This window comes from Pelophylax lessonae (genome assembly GCF_965119305.1).
Source record: "Pelophylax lessonae genome assembly, chromosome: 3".
In the NCBI taxonomy this organism is placed as follows: Eukaryota; Metazoa; Chordata; class Amphibia; order Anura; family Ranidae; genus Pelophylax; species Pelophylax lessonae.
The window spans coordinates 497,953,393-497,976,742 of record NC_138770.1 but is presented as its reverse complement, the minus strand read 5'-3'; the positions used below and the strand labels follow the sequence as shown (position 1 = coordinate 497,976,742).

Here is a 23,350-nt window from a genome sequence, read left to right as displayed (position 1 = left end):
TATTCATGAATACATTTTGGCTTCTGGACGTGACCTCATCTTGTCTGAAGTTCCACCAAGGTGTCATCATGGATTGTGGAAAGGATGTAGACGTCTTTTTTTTCTCTCAACTTTAGGGCTAGTACCTCTTCATTCTGCATACTGGCTTTTTCCTCCCCAATTTATTTTCTTGGTGACCAATCTCTGTGAGAAGCCCTTGTGGTTGGACCGTGCCGTCCCACAGGCAACAGACTTCTTAAAGTCGAGATGGCGGAAAAGTGGGAGACTCGTGTAGAAATTGTCTACATATAGGTTGTAACCCTTCCCAAAGAGTGGTTCTATCAGCTGGCAGAAAATTTTGCCACTTGTCCCATATAGGTAGGGCATCCAGGAGGGTTAGCTGGCTGTCCTTTCCCTCATACATTTTGTAAACATTTGCTTGAAGCTGGAGCAAAAAAAATGATTAGGGGCCCAATTTTGAATAATTTATCATAATCAGGAGGATTTAGAGGGAGGCACTGGGAATTGTTGTTGAAATGTAAAAATCTCATTATAATTTCGTAACGGGTTCTGGGCATCAAAGAGGAGTAGACTGGCATATGATGGATAGGTTAGGTAGACCAGTAGGAATGGAGTTCATTTATTTTTGTCAGCCCCATGTTGAGAGTTAGTCCAAGGAAAATGTAAAATTCTTTCATGGTGAGGGGTTTCCAAACAAAAGGGCGGGCATAGGAAGAATCAGGATTGCTGGCAATATGTTGGCTGTCATACAGATTACACTGCTCCACTATGTAGTTCAGCAGATCATCCGTGAAAAATAAATGAAAATAATAAAGTGGGGTTACATTATCTGATTGTATTTGAGGGCCTGGCTTTGCTGTAAATGGGGGAATTAGAGGTTCTGCCGAAGTTTCGGGCAGCCATGTAGGATATAATAATACATCCGGAAGGCTAGTATGGGTCCTGCCTCGTTGTGGATGGGACACCCTGTTACTAGCATCTGGCCTGCTATCTGGGAATGTTGCTGCTTGTGCTTGCTATTGATCAAGGATTTGCAGAACTGCTGGCGGATGCCTGCCTATATTCTTGGAGTGCAGCACTTTCTTGTGGATGCCTCAGGATTTGTTGCACTGCTGGTGGATGCCTGCTCCTACTCAAATCTCCTGACTCTCTTTGTTAGGATTCTGTTTTCCTCAGTTTCCATTTCAGAGCCACTGCTTTCTACTGGCTCATACTCGCTATCGGAGTCTGACGGAAAGAGTTCCCAGCTACTCTCGTCCGACGTACTCTGGAGTGTATGGAAAGCCTCCTCACTGCTAAATAACTTTTTAACCATGTAAACAGATGTGCGCAGATGATTCCTGGGACAGATGTGTGACAGATGTTGATCACTGGGATGTGGCAGATGTTCACTGGGATAGATGTGGAAGATCACGGACAGATGTGGTAGATGTTCACTAGGACAGATGTGGTAGATCACTGACAGATGGGGCAGATGTGTGCCAGATGATCACAGACAGATGTGGCAGATGATCACTGGCAGGTGTGGCAGATGATGTGCGCCAGATCATGGACAGATGCGGCGGATGATTACAGACACGTATAGCAGATGATGTGTGCTAGATGATCACAGACAGATGTGGCTGATGATTACAGACAGGTTTGGCAGATGATCACAGACAGATGCGCCAGATGCTCACTGTAAGATATTTTTTTAACTGAGACAGATGTGTGACCGGTGATTTCACTGTGTTGGGGACACTGTTTTGGGGACTCTAGCTGGGTGATCAGTTTGTAAAAGGCAGTAAATAGTACAAAACTCAATGATCCCCAGCTAGCAGCACAGATCATCGTCGTCTTCTCACTGACTGGCCCTGTATGAGGAGAAGCAGAGCCGATCGTCGTTACAGTGCCTTTGTGGACATTACATGATGGTTGTGTTTGGACACAGCCGTCATGTGATCAGGTGGGCCAATCACAGAGCCTTCCTGCCAAACAGTATTGTGTTGTGTCCAGGGGGCACAGGCACACTGGGATTGCGCACCTGCGCGGCACGCAGCCATTTGATCTCCCTTTTTCTGAAGAACTTGCAGGAACGTCCACTCAGGAGGTAGCTCCCACCCGGATGTTTATATGCATTGGCTGGGTGGGAGAAGGTTAAACAATGAAATACAGTAGGTAGGTGATGTAATGGCAGTCACATTGCCTCATTAGTGTCTAACCATATGCAATTATTTCACATGAGAGACACAAGTAGATCATTGTATGAAGCTGTAAAACATTTGTGTATATTTTTTGTAAAAAAAGATTCAAAAGTAACTGAATGTCATTATTCTTGTCTCTGGGTAAATATGTCCCTATTTAGGCATGGCAATTTTTGACCAACTCACCTTAACTAAGTTTACATTTTATTCTTACCATAAAATGGGGGATGAAATGCAGAGCACCAATTTTTGAGGTGAGACTCTAGCATAAATAGCGACATAGCATGGAACATGGGCAGGGAAATCTCAACAATGAAACTGCTAAGACATATAGAAAGCACACAGATGACACTTTTGGATCCACTTACACTTGATTTAGGTGCATGGCAATTACCCTTAAAATATCTTTTTTGCTTCTGTCTGTTTAAAATTGTCATTCTGTTTAATACTCAAATTAGCTGTGATCCTGTAACACAAGTATATTTGGTTAAATGTTGTAATCTGGTAATACATTTAATATTTTATTTATTGTTTTGTATTCTAATCTTCGTTTGTAGATGACTCCAGTGGGAAAAAAACAGAATTCACTGACCAATCAATTTGCCATGCCCCAGGAGGGGAGTACTTTGTTGAGGGAGAGACATGGAACTTTGATTCTTGTACTCAATGTACCTGCCATAGTGGAAGGGTGCTATGTGAAACTGAAGTCTGCCCTCCGCTGCTTTGTCAAATCCCTACCCGTACTCAAGACTCCTGCTGCCCACATTGCCCAGGTATAACTTTTTTTTATTTCAAACAGCAATTTTAAAATGTTCAAGTAACAAGCATCTGTTTAAAATGACTGTTTTGTGAACAAAAAAAAAATGTGCAATTGAGTAACTGTTGCTTACAAACTCAGTATATTTTACCACCTCTTCAGACTCCTGGACAACTCTTTCAAGGTTAAGAATTGATTGGCTAAGTTGGATTTTCCTGGTTGATTGAATTTTTTGTCTCCCAAAATAACAAAGGGCTGTGGGTAGCATTGCATAGTAAACACCTAGTATTGATGATGGTCGTTATTATAGTAGCTGGGAGCTAGGATTCTTTTCAAACCTACATTTAAATAATAGAAATGCATGAACATTATTTGATCCTATGTAAGTCTAAAGACTATTTTCACAGCTAAAGTTTTCCTTGGGTAATATCATTCCCCTTGGGAAGGCAAAAAAGCTGTTACTAAGCACAGGTATGCTTCAGTAGGGCATATGTGTATTTGAGAAGGCCAGCTTTCCTTGGCATAAAAAAATTAAATGGGTCAAGGCAATCTACCAATAACAGTTTACGTGGCAGAAACGTTGCTTGGGATTCGATCGTTTTTGCAATTGAAAACTTGTTTAAAATGCTTTCAACTGCCATACAGTTTTCGGTTTGTACAGCCAACATTTGCATAAGTCTGTCCAATTTTTATTTATTTTCTGTATTGAACTTGTAGCTTATTACATTTGTATCCTTCAATAATTACTAGTTTCCATGCTGTCTTTTTTTTATAAATGAAAATGTTTTTAGCGTGAAGATATATATTATACTATATTGTTCTGTCAGTGCTTTGATAGATAAAACCTTTCAATCATCTCCAGAGTACACAGACATTCTGAGTTACGTCACAAACACTTTGGAGAGGAATAGCTACCCTAATGAGTTTACTAAATTGCAGGTGTTCCAGGTAGTGGGAATGTGTATAATTTCCCTTGTTGGAATTTAGTCACAAAATGAAGCATTTGTGTTATTGAATGACGGATGAATACAGGTGCAACAGCACAGCCTGCTCCATGAATTAAACAGCTCTGTAATTCTACTTGTGAATAGAAATGTTTGAGCATTGAGAGTCCTCTTCAGGGTGCTTTTTTAATTCTTTACATTTTGATTGATAGTAATTTTCTGCAGTGGATTTTAGAGGTATTTTTACAGAAAATCATAGCTCATATTTTTTCAAAGCTGCTCTTCAAAGCATTAGAAACAAGTGGTCTCTAGTAAATTAGTACTTACCTGCCTTAAACATGTGCTGTCATATTGTATTTTTTGCTGAAGGCAGTGGTGCAGGTGATACCAAGCACACAAGATTAAGGATGTAGCAAGAAACTATTTACAGCACTAAGTTCCCTTAGGAACCTTTGTCTAGGAAACAACTTAAAACTGAGGTTTGTTCATGCAAGCATAAGAAAATCTGCAAAATATGACAGCATTGCAAGAGTGGTTAAGGAAAAGTTTTCAACTCGGGTGTCTTCTGAAACTAATAAGTACCCAATGAACAGCAGACACACTATATTATCATTTTTATTAGTCTCCTCAGTGATGGTTTTCCGCAACCACCATCAGGTTATTTATAACATTTTCCCAGGTATAATAGAAGCACATGTTTAAGGTAAGGTAATACAGAAAGCAGTGTTTTTCAAGCAAGCACATTACTGTGCATGTACTACAATATGTTGCTTTATGAAAAATCAAATGCTCTACATTTTTAAATGTGTTGCCCTGCAGGTCCTGTTGAAGTCAACTGAATGGAATTTTTTGATGGCAATACGCTTTTTTTTTTTATTGCAACACACATTGCCTCATTCACTGTGCTATGAAAGAGCCCACAAAATTCCAGAGATGAATTTATTAACTAGGCTTAAAATTATGAAAAAAACTTTCCTGCACACATATGCACATGTTATAACCTATTGCCCTCTGGGTGTTCAGCTTTTAACACAATACCTCTGGATAATGGTAAACAAGATGAAATTTGCTACTTTAACCTTTGTTTGCAACTGTTGAAACAAATGATACAGTCTGAATATCAAGGAAACCTGCACCAGTTGGTTCAGAGATGAAAGCAACAAATCAGGTAAAGAAGACTAGTTTAGCCTACAGTATGGTAGATGCGGTGATGGTAGAATGATTGATCTAGTGTTGTCAGCATAATTTTGGATTGCTGAAAATCCAGGTGGCTATATTGATTAGAATCTTTAGCTGCTGACTACCTATCCTACATCATTACAACTTTTCCTGTTATATAAAATGTAACCCACTTGGTTACCACCTATAAAAACTTTTAAAGCTTTTGTATGATCCATATTTTCTAGGCATGTTTTATATCATAAAAGTACACTTGTAAAAGTCATGTTGTTGAAGAAAGTATCCAGATATGACGCAAAGGACTTAGACTGAGACTCTGTGAGCGATCCTCAGGATTTATTGTTTTATATAGAAAAGCACCAAGTTGGTTTTAGCAGTGCCGATACATTTTCCCCTGAGCCTATAAATCACTATGCTCACCTTGACAGATGTCAGGAGCTGGGTAGTGGCTTTGCATACCTAGAGTTCATTTTCTGTTCCTGATTCAACCCATACTCTTTAATGCTTGGTGTGTTTAGAGGTCAGCATAGCTGAAGCAATGATTTATTTGTGCTAACACAACTGAACAGAATCAACATGTGCATTGTACACAGGTTCTTTATATGAATGGATCCTCCTAGTGGGGATTCAAAGATAAGACAAAAATATTTCTCATTATTTCTTGCTATGCTTCTTTTTCTTCACACTGCCTTTATTAGAGCACATGGAAAATCATATTTGTAAACCAAATGTGTTTGTCTCTAATATAAATTAGAGATGTAACATTATGATATACATTCCTGTGCATTTGTGTTGAATTAGCTATTAAGTGTTAGATTGTTCATTCTGCCAACAAATGTTCTACCTTCTTGTCTTTAAATATTTACAAGTGAGTCAATAATAAAGGTAGTCACCTTTATAACTTCTGGGCACTGCACTTTTTAAAGCCATGGCACAGCCTTTGGTGTTACTTGCTATGAGTACACCATGTAGGCTGAGCATAAGGAGATTTAGGATTTAGCCCAGACTTCTACTTAAGACAGTGCAACATGTCAAATCCCAAGCACAAGAGGAACAGTCCTGCTGAATTGGGCCTTTCCAGCTCACAGTTCTGGGGATGCCTGCAATGTCTCTTTTTCAGAGATCTGCTTGGGTCAGTACACTCTTCTGTGTCATCCTTTACCCTCACATGTTGCCCCCTCTTCTGCCTTATCTAAAGAAGGGTTCTCTTCACTCTCTTCCAAGTCCTTTACGGACCCATACCTGTTTGCGAAGGCATTATAAAGAAGAGGACTGTTTCCACCGTAAATCAGGTGTTATACCTGTGGTTCTAAACTTTAAAGGGTTTTTATCCTAATGCATTGTCTGCATTAGGGTAAAAAACCTTCCACTGCCTGTCTACCCCCCAAGCCATCCCAAAACACTTACCTAACAAAACTCACGATCTTGCACTGTCCCCACTGGCATCACCGCTCTCCTTTCTTCCTGAATTCACAAGGTCTCTGAGAGGCCCCTGCTATTGTCATCTAAATCCTTTGAGGAGACATGCCCAAGCCATGCTGTGTGTGTCTATGGACTCACACAGCCTGGCTCGGGAGCACGCCCGCATGTGTGCCCCCACAGCAGCTGACTTGCTAGAGGGGAACATGCAAGGTAGGAGGAAGCAACAACACCAGCATGGGACCCCAGAAGAAGAGGTAAGAGACCACTCTGTTCAAAACCATAGACCAGAGCATGTAAGTATGACATGTTTTTTATTTTAATGTAAAAAAAAAAAATTAGGCGTTAGAATCACTTACAGTTCTAGTTGACAAAAGCTTGGTTTTTGCTAGAAGGCCCTGTTATGCAGCCTACCATAGCTGTAGTGTCAGTCTGTTATATCTTAGGGAAAAGGAGAATGGTCTAAACAGATTTCAAAAGGATGCAGCTACTCTCCTTGTGGAATCCTGTGTTTGTAGAACACTGAGAGCTTATACCTTTGGCCTTACACCTACTAGGTAGATGGTTTGCATTATCAAGTATGTCACTGTATGTCTCACTGTAAAGCACTCACTTGCCCCAGCAAAAGACTAAATCACAAACTTACTCAAAGCTTCAACATTCAAGGCCAGACTCAAGCCAGGGGCTGAGTTCAATTGCAAATTCTGAGCCCCTAAATCTCCAAAGCCTTCAGACATGTCTGCCTTGGGATGAATGGATGCCCCTATTTTCCAAAATAGGGAGACCCCTGTTGGCTGTAGCAGATCTGGTTTGAAAGCTTATTGGATGCCTGAGTAAAAAAGTGGTTTCCAGGGGCTAGAGACTAGAGTTCCATTCTCTGCTCCCTCCCTGTTTCATGCTATCAAACCTGCATGTGTTCTGGCACTCTTTTGACCCAAGGAGTCATTGCCATTATCCCAATGACTGAAAGGTTTCAAGGGGGTTTATCCCAACCTTTTCACTGTTCCAAAAAGGGACATGCACCTCATCTTGGTTCTTAAGGCTTTATATGTCAGTCCAAAAGTTTTGCAAGGTCTCCATAGTCTGTCATAGCCTCCCTCCATCAGGGAAACTTTCTAGCATCTATGTCCCTAGTCCAGTGCATCAATGCTACCTCTGTTTTTGCTGTTTGTAGCCCAAGCATTGGGTTTATTTTCCACAACCATAGTGTTCACCATGGTTTTGGCCCCAGTTCTAGCCTTAATATGCTCACAGGTTATTCCCATTGTGATATACCTGGCCAATCTCCTACTGAGTAAGCAGTCAGCAAAAATATTGACAATGTGTTGTGGACAATCCATATCTTAAAAAGGTACAGTAGGATACTGAACCCTCAGAAGTTAGCACTGAAACTGACGCATTACTTGAAATATACTCAGTAGTAATTGGGTATATGACAGTTCCAAATCCCATGACAAGTGGCACCCTATTGCCGGCAATAGAACAGTTTATACTGCCACGACTCATGTCGCAGGGATTATGAAAAATATTCCTGCACTACTTTTTACCGATTTCATTATGACTTGCATAGACTTCAGTTAAATGAAGTCGTAAGCCACAATGAAATCGGCAGTGCAAATTGCACTGTGCGGTTCTTAAATTGCACTGAAGCAATTTGAAAGCTGTACTGGTGTGAACCAGGACTCAGTGTTGTGTGTACATAAACGTCTGTGCAAAACAGCAAAAGGTTCAGTACAGTCCGATGGACAGTCTCACAACAACATGGAACCTCAGACCAGAATAGTAATACTTAGTGTATGGATACACCTGCAGGACCAAGAGAACACCGGGGCACTAAACTAAGTGCAAAGTTAATTGTACTGAGAAATACTAGCAAATTAGCAACTCACATGGTAGAAGAAATGGCACTTTTTGTATGTAATCCTGGATGGGGAGCCCCTTCCTACAACTTGCAGCCTGGAAAGTCTGGACATCAGGCTGAAAGACTGCTTAGATGATGAAGTGGAAACCACCTAGATAGCAGAGGGCTTCTTGTGGGATGCAGAGCATCATTTGGAGTATCAGGGTCTTGTCCTAAACACAGCCCACGCCAGAGTTTTTCTTAACAGAGAAAAACTTCTGACTCTTAACTTCCAGAATTAGACATTACAGTCAAGAAGCTTTCAAATTGTTCAATTCTGCGTTGGAGTTCTGGCCTTCGTGGTACCCTACTTCAAAGCAGTTATATTTCAGACCCCTACAACATAAAATTCTCTAGATAAGCTGGCTCGCAAGACACTAAAGACCAGGTTATCTTTGGCCTGGTGGCTTGGAAATCCAGCTCTGGAGTTTAGAAAATCCTTCCTCCCACATCTTGAAAGAAAATTACAATGGATGCAAGCCTGACAGCCCGTGGAGGAGTCCTATTATCGATGTAGCATACTTGATCAACAGAGGAGTCTTATCTCCTGGTCAAAGGAGGAGTCCCATCACCCAGTTAACATTCTGGAGTTTTAGGTCACTGCACACCCTGACTGGAGGGTCTTCCCATCAGTATTCAGTTGAACAAAAACACGGTATTGGCATGCATCAATTACCTAGGAGGCACCAGCAAGAGAAGTAAAAACATTTTAGCCTGAGCAGAGATTCTCTATCCAGCCCTGTCTGCTGTTCACATTCCAGACACAAACAATTAGCAGGCAGACTATCTCAGATGTTATCACCTGGACCTAGAGAAATTGTCCCTATACCCGGACATTTTTTTAAGACCTGTGTCACAGGCAGGTGGTTACCAGATGTGAACCCTATTCCTCATATTCAACAACAAATTGGATTTCTTTGTCTTCAGATAGTAGAAATCCTCTGGCAGAAGCAGTGCATGTTCTGGGGACTCAATGGGATCAGTACAGCCTGATCTATGCCTTTTCTTCTCTAAATTCTCATCCTCTGCTCTACAGGATAGAGAGGGAGTGCATTCCAATGATCCTTATAGCTTTGAACAGGCCCAGGTTTTTGGGTAACTGACCTAAATATCTGGCAGAGACACCCTGTAATTGGATCTCCTATCTCATTTACCTATTTACCAGCCTGCTTCATGGTCGCTTGCTTTAACGACATGGCTGTTGAATCCCAGGTCTTGAAAACTAGGAAATCTACTTCCCATAATGTTTACCATCTCACATGGAAGGCTTATTTGCCTCGTTGCTGCTTTAATTTGGTTCTGTTGGCACTTTACCAACCTCCTTTTGAGCTCAGTAGAGCTATTCTCCTTTTCCACTCTCTCTCACAAGGTTGCTATCCTTGTTGCCATCACCTCAGCCAAGTGGGTATCTGAGCTTGCAGGTTTGTCCTGTATTTGGTCCTACACAAGGACAAGGTAGTATTGAGACCTACAGCCTCCTTCCATCCTAATTTGGTCTTGACCTTTCATCTCAATCAGGACATTGTTTTTCAGCCTCTCTGTTCAGCTCCAGTACAGCAAAAGGAAATTTCCCTTCACTGTCGGCATGTAGTTCTTGCTGTGGGGGTTTATCTCTCAGCAAATGCTTCCTGTAGAAATACTATTTATTAATGTTACTGAAGGTGGCCACAAAGGGGAACCAGCTTCATGCTTTACAATTTCTCAGTGGCTTAGACAGGTATTTGTTTAAGGTTATGGTCTCAAGGTGTTACTAAACCCACAACCGTAAGATCAGACTGTATATGCCGTAAAGCATGCTTGTTATACTCACTGTGGAACCTAAGGGGTTAATCCTCTACATTGTGTAAAAAGTCAGTTTGATCCTGTCTACTCTGATCCCCCCCTTCTTCCACTGTCCCCAATCCATCTCCTGATAGTACAGAGCCTTGGGAGCACTCTGCACATGCTCAGTTTGGTGTGTATTGCTGGAGAGTTTTTATTTTTCTTGGGAGAGTGCATGTGATCAGCACATGGCCAATTATCACCGTCCAGACAGTGAGTCAGGGGTCATGCAGAACAGTCAGAGTAGAATGAAAACTCCTCCTACAAGCTTTAACTAGAAACTGATAGAAGTCACAAGATTGCTATATACTGCTAATGAGAAAAGGTATTTAGTAGTTTATATTTACTAAAACTATTGCCTTGCATTCAATGTACTGTGGGAAACCAGATCTAGTAAATGCAGGGTCTGGGTTTAGTAACGCTTAAACTACGAGGTTCCAAGTTCACCTGTCAAAGCACACTCTACTAAGGGTCCTTTCACACGAACGATCCGATCAAGGCTTTTGCACAGAGCAGCCCTGATCCTCCTCTTCTGGGGTGCCCCGGCGTTGCTTCTGGCCCCTCCTCTTCATCAGGTGCCCTCACAGAGAGCAGCTTTCCATGGGGGCACTCGTGCGGGCAGGCTCCCGAGTCCTGCTGCTGCGTCCATTGACACAGACACCAGAACTCGCCCCCCCTCGACTCACTGGATTTAATTGACAGCAGTGGGAGCCAATGGCTCATGCTGCATTCAATCTATCTAATGAGAACCCGAGACAACGGCTGGAGCTGCTGGGCTCGTGCTTGTCGCTGGAACGTTCGTGTTCAGGTAAGAATAATAGGGGTGGTCTGCGGGGCAGCTGCAACCAAGAAGGTTTTTAACCCGAATGCATAGAATTAAGGTGAAAAACCTTGAGACTTTACAACTCCTTTCATTTTAGTGATTTTTTCTTTAAATCAGCACCAGGGACAGTACTTACAATGAATGGAAAGTGTCCCTTGTGCTGGTGGCAGCTATGCTCAGTGAAATCTTCAGTTCTCTCCCCCTGTTTACCTCTGCAGCTGTGGTCTTCCAGCACTGCAGGGGTTAATACGAGTGGCTGGACTGTCAAATACATTTGCCAAAAGTGCTTATCATGACCACCCATCCCACCATCCCCCTGCTCCATTCATAAAAGCTGTAATATCACTTCCTGCAATGAAAAGTGCTCTTTGAATGGAGGAGTCATACCTGTATTCGCCTGCTCTCCTTTATAGATCACTTTTCATTGCTGCACTGTTCCTTGTAATTCCCCCCCACTGGATCAAAATAAGACATGCACGGTTTTAAGGTTGATTTCTCTTTCACACTGAGCAGAAGAAAGAACAGGGATTTTGTTAAAAGTTGCAAAATCACTGTGAGTGATCACTGTGCACTTCTGATGATTGTAAGTCCTTGGTATTGTTCCCTGGGATAAGGTTTTAAGAGACAGTGCCATCGGGTAGTTCTTTTCAGCCTGCTCACACACATATAATGTTTGAAATTCAAATTTATTGATGTTGCCCTTGCTATAACGCTTCATTATGCCTTTTGTCAGTAATAGCTCTGTAGTTTTCTTTACCCTTTGACACTTTTAGGAGCGTTTGGAAACTTTCTGTGCTTGGTCTTGTACTGGCCTTGAAGTCACCAAGGTGACTCGCTGCTGCCTCTAAAGCTTTTTGGCCCGAAGCTTTGTGAGGGATGGCACATGCACATTATCAGTGACAGCAGTAAGTTCAGATGCCCAGCACAGGCAGGGAAAACAACCTCTTCCCTGCAGTCACACACCAAGTGCTGGAAGCTTCACAGGCAGCAGTTGGATAACCTTGTGGACCAGAAGGAGGGAGCAATGTACTCTGAAAGTGTCAGAGGTTGAAGAGAACAACATCACTGTTACTGACAGTAGGCAGAAGCCAGCATCAGTGAGTGCTAATTATAACAGCTGCTGATGTGCATGTGCCTATCCAACATGCTAATACAGGCTTCAAGCTAATAGGCCTTCTTCCATACTGATATAAACATATTACAGATATGTGTTTAACTGCTTCCTGTTTGTGCCATTGTCAAATTACGATTGGACTCGAACCCTATTGCTCTGGGAGGACATCAAATTACATCCTCCCAAGAATGCGGCCCCTTCGGGCCGCACTTAGGCACGATCTGCAGTAGACACAGTGGATTACTGATCAGTGTACCGGCCCGCTGCCGGTACCATGTGACCGCTGTGACCAATCATAGCAGATCAAATGACAGTTGTAAGCAATGAATGGCATCCTTTCATGACATTTATTGTATATTTTGTGTTGCTAGCTGATTTTAACTATGTGATTGGCTGTGACCAATCACAGCTAAACACAATATACAGTGCCTACACACTGTTATTCAGTAAAAGAAAATTTGCTTATAGCAGTGAAAGTCACTGCTATAAACAAGTATAGTAGGTAAAAAAAAAAAAAAAACCTGATCAACTCCCCAGAGTGATACAGGTGTTACTATGGTAACTGTGTTGCTCTGGTCACAGTATGTGAAAAAAAATAAAATAAAAAATGTTTTTAAAAAATTGTTACACTTTTTATTTTACATACTGTCACTAGTCCGTGTCCCTGGTCACTGCCACACAGTATGTGACAATATGTAAAAAATGTAAAAACATTTTGAAAAAAAGGAAATCTAGCAGAATAAATTTTGGCCTAAATTTAATAAGAAAGATTATTTATTTGCAAAATTTTATAACAGAAACAAAGAATTTATTTTTTTGTGTACAGTGTTGAATGCAATTGTCATTCAGTGTTCAACAGCGCTGAATGCTAAAAATTGGACAGGAAGGAGGAAAAAGTGCCCTGTATTTAAGTGGTTAATGAGGAGAATATATAAGAAATGTAATTTTTATACTTGGGGTTATAAACAGTTGTGTATTTGCATGTTACTGGTTAGTGTATGCCCTCTTAAGTACCTAAGCTGAGATCTTTACTGCTGCCCAAATGTTTTGTTTCGTTCTTTTAAAGGTTCTTTGCAGTACAAGCCAAGGAAGTGATTAAAACTCTGCAGCATATTAATACTTTTACTAAACAGAAAAGATGCACATACAACTGCAGGATACACTTTGGGGTTCATTTGCTAAAGGTAAATAGTCTGTACACTGTAAGTGCAGTTGCTCTACATCTGAGGGGGAACATGCAAGGAAAATAAAATGCTTTTTTTGCTTGCACATTGGATAATAAAAATCTGCAAAGCTTCCCCTAATTTCAGAGCTTCACCTCAGATCTAGAGCAACTGCATTTGCAGCGCACTTGAAGTGCACTTCTAACGCACACTTTATTTACCTTTAGTAAATCAACCTGAAGGTATAGAACAAAATATCTGCTAAATGTGTCACTGGCGCAAAATGCCTACTGTATTTTCTGGCGTATAAGACTACTTTTGAACCTCAAAAAAATCCCCCAAAAATGGGAGGTCGTCTTATACGCCGAGTATAATATCTCCAAGGTAACCTAAGTATAAGTATTACCGGTAGATCATGTAATAGGGGGGTCGTCTTATACGCCGGAAAATACGGTAATTAAAAAGTGACTCCACTGTGTTGTGGATTTTTCCTACATTTTATTTTTTATTTTTTTGAGTACGATATATATATATATATATATATATATATATATATATATATATATATATATATAATTTTTTGGTGTATAGGAAACATTGTGGGTATATATATTGAGAAGAATCATTTAGAGATGATATTGCTCTGATTAGACTGAATAAAATATAGAATGAGTAGCAGTTGTATAAATATAGAACATTTTTATATAATTTAGTATGATACATTTTAGGGGGTTTTGATTTTGTGTAAAAGTATATCCAACTATTATATCTTCGCTCATTCGTTGACCCATAAGGGACTATACATTAAGATTAGGATTATTAATCATACTGATATAAATTGGGGCAAGCAACTAATCTGTAGTTTATTTTGTGATGAATAGAGCAGATTACATCAGAAGGAGTTAATGAATCAATGTAAACAGTACAGGGAAGTAAGGGCAGTACATTATGATCTATACCCATATGGAGATTAGGTAAAGTTGCGGTGGATGAGATTCCTGTTTACCGCAACATGATTGGATAATTTCCGGACAGTAAGGGCATAAATACCTCAACAAAGATGGCGCCACTAGCTTCCTGGTGACGCTTTATTCATGTGAAAAGCATTGATGCATAGTGGTGCGAGGTATATGTAATTTCCTGCCTCGAACGAAGCTATGCAACAGCTAAAGATACAAATTGCTGGATAGACTTAGTGCCGGTCGGACACTTTTAAATGTGAGTTGGCACTTTTACATTGGATGGTTTTTGCAATGATGGCAATTTCTGATTTCATGAGTGAGAGGGAAGACCATATTAGTGGACATAGGATTTCTGGTGGATTGGATAATCACACATACATTTGATGGTTATCTGGTGAGTGAGAATTCTGAATGGTGGATGATTAAACACAAGATTTCCGGTGGACAGTATGCACAAGCACTGAAGTGGATAATAATATATAAAGGAGAGTGAATACACACTAGCAAAGTGAATACACACTAGCAATCACCCCTTTGAATGGATGGACATTTTATGTTAATATTTAGGGTTTTCGTTCTAATATTTGGGCACAAAACAAAGTGGTGTTGATATATTTACATAAGTATATCTTGTATTTGGTGTGGCTATTTATATATATATATATATATATATATATATATATATATATATATATACATAGTAGAACAAAATATGCCTACAATGTACAAACTTTCTATCTTCCTAGCGAGTAAGCATGTACAATATATTGGATAGGCATAGGTATACTAAATAGCTAACAACTTAACTTGGACTTTCCATTGGTGGAATCGTCTTCATGGTTTCTTTCTTCAGAGCCATGCACAAAACATTTAGTTCTTCCAAAGTCTTCCAGCACAACTCTTACGCCTTTCACCAGAACAAGTCTTTGTCTCAGCACACGACTTGTTCAAAGTCCTATTCGCCTCCCCCCTGTGTCCTTCTACATCATGTCCTGTAGCCTGACTTCCTGTGCTGAGCTCATAAACCAGTCAGATGAGTTCATTTGCATATCAATAGGGGAGGCTTAGCTCAAAATAAAAATAAAAAAATAAGGAAAAACAGCACATGGTCTTAAAATCTAACAATTTATATATGCAGTGAGGGAAAAAAAGTATTTGATCCCCTGCTGATTTTGTACATTTGCCCACTGACAAAGAATTGATCCGTCTATAATTTTTATGGTGGATTTATCTTAACAGTGAGAGACAGAATAACAACAAAAAAATCCAGAAAAAAGCATTTCAAAAAAGTTAAAAATGTATTTGCATTTTAGTGAGTTAAATAACTATTTGAACCCTTCGCAAAACTTGACTTAGTACTTGGGGGCAAAATCCTTTTTGACAATCGCAGAGGTCAGACACTTCTTGTAGTTGGCAACCAGGGTTGCACACATCTCAGGAGGGATTTTGTTCTCTTCCTCTTTGCAGATGCTCTCCAAGTCTTTAAGGTTTGGAGGCTGACATTTGGTAACTCGAACCTTCAGCTCCTTCCACATATTGTTATGGGATTAGGGTCTGGAGACTAAGCCACTCCAGAACCTTAATGTGCTTCTTCTTAAGCCACCCACTCCTTTGTTGCCTTGGCCATTTGTTTTGGGTCATTGTCATGCTGGAATACCCATCCATGATCCGTTTTCAATTACCTGGCTAAGGGAAGAAGGTTCTCACCCAAGATTTGACAGTACATGGCCCTATCTATCATCCCTTTGATGCAGTGAAGTTGTCCTGTTCCCTTAGCAGAAACACACCCCCAAAGCTTAATGTTTTCACCTCCATGTCTGATGGTGGGAATGGTGTTCTTTGGGTCATAGGCAGAATTCCTCCTCCTCGAAGCATGGCGAGTTAAGTTGATACCAAAGAGCTTGATTTTGGTCTCTTCTGACTCTCACTTTCACCCAGTTCTCCTCTGAATCATTCAAATGTTCATTAGCACATCTCATACGGGCCTGTACATGTGCTTTCTTGAGAAGGGGGGCTTTGCAGGCACTGCAGAATTTCAGTCCTTCACGGCTTAGTGTGTTACCAATTGTTTTCTTCGTGACTGTGGTCCCAGCTGCCTTGAGATCATTGACAAGATTCTCCTGTGTAGACCTGGGCTGATTCCTCACTGTTTTCATGATCATTGAAACTCCACGAGGTGAAATCTTGCATGGAGCTCCAGACCGAGGGAGATTGACAGTTATTTTGTGTTTCTTCCATTTTTGAATAATTGCACCAACTGTTGTCACCCTATCACCTAGCTGGATATTTTTGTTGTTCTTCTGTCTCTCACTGTTAAAATAAACCTACCATTACATTTTAGACTGATCATTTTCTTTGTCAGTGAGTAAGCGTACAAAATCAGCAGGGGATCAAATACTTTTTTCCTTCTCTCTGTATTTATACTATAAAATCACCCAAATATACCCATAGCAACACACCAAATTGGGATTTAGCCCTACCCCCCTCACAGGGCTGAGCTCCCCTCTAAGTGCTACAGCCTCCACTTTTCTAGATAGGTAAATAACTAAGTTGAGATTTAGTATTAGTAGACAATGAATCTTAAAGTACATATAAACCCTAATTGAAGGTCATTTTTTGCTAAAGCAATTGCCTTTTCAAAATAAAATGCTTGTTTTGTTCCTTTTTTTATCCTTTGCTACATCTTAAAGCAAAAATTGAGTTAAGAAAAATTTGCACAATACAAGTTATGCACACTTTTGAGGGTTTTTATTTTGGTAAATGTGATCTGTTTAGAGATGCTTCTCAGGAATCCAGCAGCTATCTGTGCAAACTGTATTAAGGCAGTCATTAACTTTTTTCCATAAGTGGTACATGTTACTCCATTGCAATTTTCTGCACAGTTTCTAGTGTACAACTCTGTTTTTCTGATCACAGCCAAAGGATACATTAAGAAACAGATGCTGCTGTTCTGTAGGTTTTTCAGGAAACTAGATGCTACAGTCTGATACATCAACAGTATAAAGAAGTATACATTTTTACACACTGTGACATTTTTTGTTGGAGCCTTATTAAATATTCAGTATGAAACCTGTTAGTCCCTAAAACAAAGCCACTGTACAGTTTGGTACCTTACCACTTTTGGACCGGAAGGTTTTACCCCGTTAATGACTAGGCCAGTTTTTGCAATTTGGCACTGCGTGATTTTAACTGGTAATTGTGCAATCATGCAATGCTGTACCCAAATGAAATTGATGTCCTTTTTCCCCTGCAAATAGAGCTTTCTTTTGGTGATATTTGATCACTTCTGCGGTTTTTATTTTTTATGATATAAACAAAAAAAGACTGAAAATTTGGAGACAAAATGACATTTTCTACTCTTTCTTATAAAAAAAATATCCAATAAACTCAATTTTTGTTATACACTTAGGCCAAAATGTATTTAGCTACATGTCTTTGATAAAAAAAATCTCAATAAGTGTATATATATATTGGTTGGCGCAAAAGTTATAGCGTCTACAAACTATGGTGTATATACTAGAATTTACGCAGCTTTTACTTTCTGACTGCCTTTCTCATTTCTTGACGTGCTAAAATGGCAGGGCAGTACAAACCCCCCCTCCCCCCAAATTACCCCTTTTTGGAATGTAGACACCCCAAGCAATTTCCTGAAAGGCGTGTTGAGCCCATAAAATATTTAATTTTTTTGTCACAGGTGTTTGAATAATGACAAAAAAAACTATATATTGCTCACACATGCCATGGGTATATGTGAAATTACACCCCAAAATACATTCTGCTGCTTCTCCTGAGTATGGGGATACCACATGTGAGACTTTTTGGCAGTCTAGCCGCATACAGGACCCCAAAAACCAATCACTGCCTTCAGGCTTTCTAAGGGCGTAAATTATTGATTTCACTCCTTACTACCTATCACAGTTTCGTTTCGGAGGCCATGAAATGCCAAGATAGCACAACCCCCCCCCCCAAAGGGCCCCTTTTGGGAAAGTAGACACACTAAGCTAATTGCTGAGAGGCATTTTGAATATTTTACAGGTCTTGCTTTTTGTCACAAAGTTTTGAAAATTGAAAAAAAGAAAATAAAAATGTATTTTCTTTCTTTATTTTCAAAACAAATGAGAGCTGCAAAATACTCACCATGCCTCTTAGCAAATACCATGGGGTGTCTACTTACTGAAAAGGGGTCATTTGGGGGGGCATTTCAAATCAACAATTTACACCCTTAGAAAGCCTGAAGGCAGTTATTGGTTTTCGGGGTCCTGTACATGGATAGACTGCCAAAAAGTCTCACACACGTGGTATTCCCGTACTCAGGAGAAGCAGCGGAATGTATTTTGGGGTGTCATTTCACATATAGCTATGGCAAGTTTGAGGAATATATGTTTTAATATCAACTTTGTGTTAAAAAAAAAAAAAGAAATGTGGTCATTTTCCCAAAACTTGTGGCAAAATATTCCATGAACTCAACATGCCTCCCAGCAAATAGCTTGAAGTGTCTACTTTCCAAAATGGGGTTATTTTGGGGGATTTTCTGCTACCTTGACATTTCAGGGCCTCCAAAAATGTGATGGGTTGTGAGGAAGTAAAATAAGCAATTTACTCCCCCTAGAAAACCCGAAGGCAGTGATTGGTTTTCTGGGTCCCGTACACAGCTAGGCTCCCAAAAAGTCTCACACATGTGTTATCACTGTACTCAGGAGAAGTAGCAGAATGTGATTTGGGGTGTCATTGCACATACACCCATGGCATGTGTGAGCAATATATAAAAACAAATTTAATTTTCCCAAAACTTGTGGCAAAATATAAAATATGCCAGGGACTCAACATGCCTCTCAGCAAATAACTTGGGGTGTCTACTTTCCAAAAAGGGATCATTTGGGGGGTATTTAAACTGTCCTGGCATTTTATGCCCAATATTAGAAGCCTATGCCATACATCACCCACTCTTTTAACCACTTGACCAAGCCTTTTCTGACACTTTTTGTTTACATGAAAATTTATTTTATTTTTTACTAGAAAATTACTTTGAACCCCCAAACATTATATATTTTTTTTAAAGCAGAGGCCCTACAGAACAAAATGTATTTGCACAGGAGATTTTCCAAACGCAATGTTTGGGGAAACAAAAAAACATTTTTTAAATTCAACGCACAATAAATTTAATGCAAATGCAGATACCAAACATGACATGCTTTAAAACTGAGCACACCCAGGCAGCGGCAACAAACTACATACATTTTTAAAAGCCTTTACAGGTTACCACTTTAGATATACAGAGGAGGTCTACTGTAAGAATTACTGCCCTCGAGCTGACATTTGCAGCGATACCTCACATGCATGGCGCAATTGCTGTTTACATATGACACCAGCCCGATGCTTGCGTTCACCTTTGCACGCAAACACGGGGGACAGGGGTGCTTGAATTTTTTCTTTATTATTATTTATTTTGCTTTTTGTATTTTATTTGGACACCTTCCCTTTCATTATTTTTTTTTTTATTGTTATCACAGGGAATTTAAATATCCCCTGTGATAGCAATAAGTAGTGACAGGTACTCTTTTTAAAAAAAATGCCCTTAAAGCATCTGACCACACCAAGATTGGTGTGATAAGTTGCTTTCCCAATTTCCCAATGGCGTTGTTTATATCTGTGTAAACCAAAGTCTTGAAATGCTCGTAGCTTCTGGTATCCTAGGCCATAGAGATGATTGGAGCCATTCTGGTCTCCAATCAGGTCTATGGTCAGCTGATGGAACCACCGGATGCAGTCTCAGGTTATACGGTGGAACAGGAGAGCCAGTGAAATCCAGTGGGGGTGGGGGGGGGGGAGTCCACTACACTGCTTGTAAAAGCAGTCTAGCAGCTTAGTATCTGCTAGGATTGCTTTTACATGAAAGCCGACCGTTGGCTGTAAAAAAGATACCAGAAAGTGTGTGGTATGCCCCCCATTAAACCTCCCAGCATTCACCAACTTCTAATGATGGGCATACATGCAATGTTCTTTTTTTTTTGTTCAGCCATGTTAAGTCGATTTTCACAGCCGAACCACCTTGCCGCAATAAAACTGTGGCGGGCGGTTGGCAACTGGTTAAGCTTTACTAATTTGCACTGCAATTACCAATGAAAATAAGTCAATGCAAAGAATTTTTGGAAATTCAGTGTTCTTACCTCTTTTATACCTCAAATGTTTAATGTTGCTAAGCTTATTTATTGTAAAAATTTACTGGAAAGAGAAATATTTAAGTACCTGCTACTGCAAAATTATATTTATACTGCAAGTTATTGTGCAATTGCGAATACAATTTACATTTATATAAAAAGTAAAAAAGTAAAGTACTGTCAGACCTTAATTAAGTTTACTGGTATAAGGTAAAAAATTGTTAGCGCATACAGGAAATGGGGCAAGAAATACTTGCTTCTGAGTGCTAGTTCCTCCGCTAGGCAGTATAATCAGCCAGCGTAGCTAGCCAGTACCAGTTCAAAGACAGAACAGTCTCACCTTGCAGTTCAATGGGTGAAACCCTTCCTAGCAGGTTCAAATTATATTCATTGTTTCTAATCTGAACCTTTCTGTTTTCTCTTAAAAATGATTTGTGTTTAAAATGCTATTGTTTTCAGGCAGTGCTTATTTAAGTGGGCAAAAAAGGGCAGTAGCAGCAAACAATTGTAGAATGTTTTGGGTTATACAGTATAGAATAATGTCAATAGCCATATACATCCAGCTCCAAATGGTATGACACCTCAGGGGCAGGATGCAGGGCAATAGTTGCAATACTTTGGTGGCATATAAGGCCCAGTCGTTTAAAAGAATTAAAAGTCACAATTAGTCAATAAGGCAGGCATTCTCATTCCTTCGCTGTGTGAGTCTAATAAATAAAAAATGAAATAAATAACAATGATAAGGTATTCATCTGGACCCTATTAGGTTAAGCCACATCCTATATAGCCTATTGAAAATGTCAGCTATTATGATAGGGCCTCACCCTTTACCAACACGTGATTGTTTTACACTTCTAGTTGGGAATTACATTTATGTTACATTATGGAGAATGCAGTAGGGGTGACAGTGTAGGGAAAGAAGCAGGAAGAGAGTGAAAAATCTCACCAGTGACTTATGAAATTCTTAGGAGTTTTCTACACTCCACACTTTACTGAAAACTGCTGTTTTAGTTGCAGGTAAATAGCTTTTTAAAAATAATTTAGAAAAAGGGCATGGCATAATGAGTGTGGTATGGAAACTGTTATTTTGACCAAGACCTTTTCATTTCTACATAAATATTTGAAAATAAGTGTTAATATATAGTAACCTAGGGGAAAGCCAGTAAGAGGCTGAGTTATTGCAAAGGCATTCCTGAATTAACCACAAAGCAATTCATGTTCTCAGAGCTGTCTTTGTTTTGGATGGGAAGATCACTCTCAAGTGTGCCTTTATAAAATGGAACATTCAAATGCATTTTCCACCTTTTAAGCTAACCTGTGTTGGAGAGGCAGTAGGTTGGCAATAGATAGTGCCAGCGGAAAATACACTTTGTACCTGATATCCATATCCTTTGCCCAGTTCAGGAGATCTAAGCTGACACTTCCTGCCGCTAAATGTTTACATTCACTCTTCCAGATGAATCTTTACAGCCATCAGTGCCCAGCAATGAGAGCCTGCCCAGCTACTGCAAAAATGAGGAGGGAGACATTTTCCTGGCAGCAGAGTCTTGGAAACCCAATGTTTGTACAAGCTGTGTCTGCATGGACGGAAAGATAAGCTGTTACACAGAAAGCTGTCCACCTGCTACCTGTGCAAGGCCAGTCTTGAGGAAGGGTCAGTGCTGTCCATACTGCATAGGTAAGACATTCTGCTATTACTACTTTAAGCTTTTTTGAATGTGGAAACAAAAATGAATACATTTATTGTGAGACTGTAATCCAAAATGTATTTGTCTGTTTATTTTGTAAGTCAAATATTTGTGGCTACAAGTTACTTTTTTTGTGCTAAATTAATATAAAGAAAACATGCTAATATCAACAAATCTCTGCTCATATATTAAACCTGCTCATGTGGTGGTCACCTTATAGAGGCCCCATTTCTTTATGGTAATATTAGGTAATGACCACCAATAAAAACTGAATCCGAAAGCAAAGCCACTGGATAGTCTACAGAAAAGTAATAAGGCCATAGTTCTGAACAGGAAAAACATGTTCATAAGTTCAAGTCACAATCCAAGTCAGCAATCTTTACTCCATTTAAAGTACCCTTGACATGCACATTCTTAGAGGAACATTTCCAAGCACAGGAATTTATAATTGTAACATACCTTCAATGTTTTGCATATATATATATATATATATATATATATATATATATGTAAGAATATTTAATAATAATATCTCGCGCTCGTACTTCATTATGTCAGAATATTTATACTGCTCTGAATATAGCAGTGTCTATTTATGGTTAATAAGCAAAGATCTAAGAGGAGAATCTTCACCTATTGCCACAAATCAATATGTCGTGAATTCTTATTAATTGATTAATTTCTTTTTAAAAGCATATACCAATCTTAGTGAGTACAGTCTACATTATGGAATATATATAAAAATATTTATTCTCAAGACATGTAATCACAATATATGATCAAACAAGAAGTGACACAACAAAAATAACTCTACATAAAATACTTACTTCAAACAATTAATGCAATGTGATGTTTAACTCAATAATGAAAGTGAAACAAAGTGAAAGTAAAACGAAAGCAAGATTACCATTTCTCCAGTTATAGCATGAACCATATGTGTTCTATATAAACAAACCACAATTGTCTGCGAATCACACGGCCGAAAGTCATTCCACTGCAGATGGAGTGAGAATAAGCCATGCAAAACGGAAGACTCAATTCGCAATAATGCACTAAATCTGATATTAATAAAAATGTATAAAAACAAAAATCAGCTTTTTAGAGAAAAATCTACTATGGTTTATACGGCTGGGATTGTAATCTGATTACCCTTAAATATGCAATATAAAACATATAAGGAAGGAATAAACAATATTGAATAAAATCAAATAACACAGCAAGGCATATTTACCACACTTA

General features: G+C 39.4%; 1 protein-coding gene across 2 annotated transcripts in view; it reads left to right on the top strand.

Annotated features, from left to right (window-relative positions):
- Positions 1-23,350, top strand: part of CRIM1 (cysteine rich transmembrane BMP regulator 1) — a 1,384,383-nt gene that overhangs the window by 1,280,675 nt on the left and 80,358 nt on the right. For both annotated transcript variants that reach the window (XM_082249820.1, XM_082249819.1), the window contains 2 exons: positions 2,741-2,956; positions 21,880-22,101. In XM_082249820.1, coding sequence (XP_082105946.1) covers positions 2,741-2,956; positions 21,880-22,101 — 438 coding nt within the window. The remainder of the gene's footprint in view (positions 1-2,740; positions 2,957-21,879; positions 22,102-23,350) is intronic.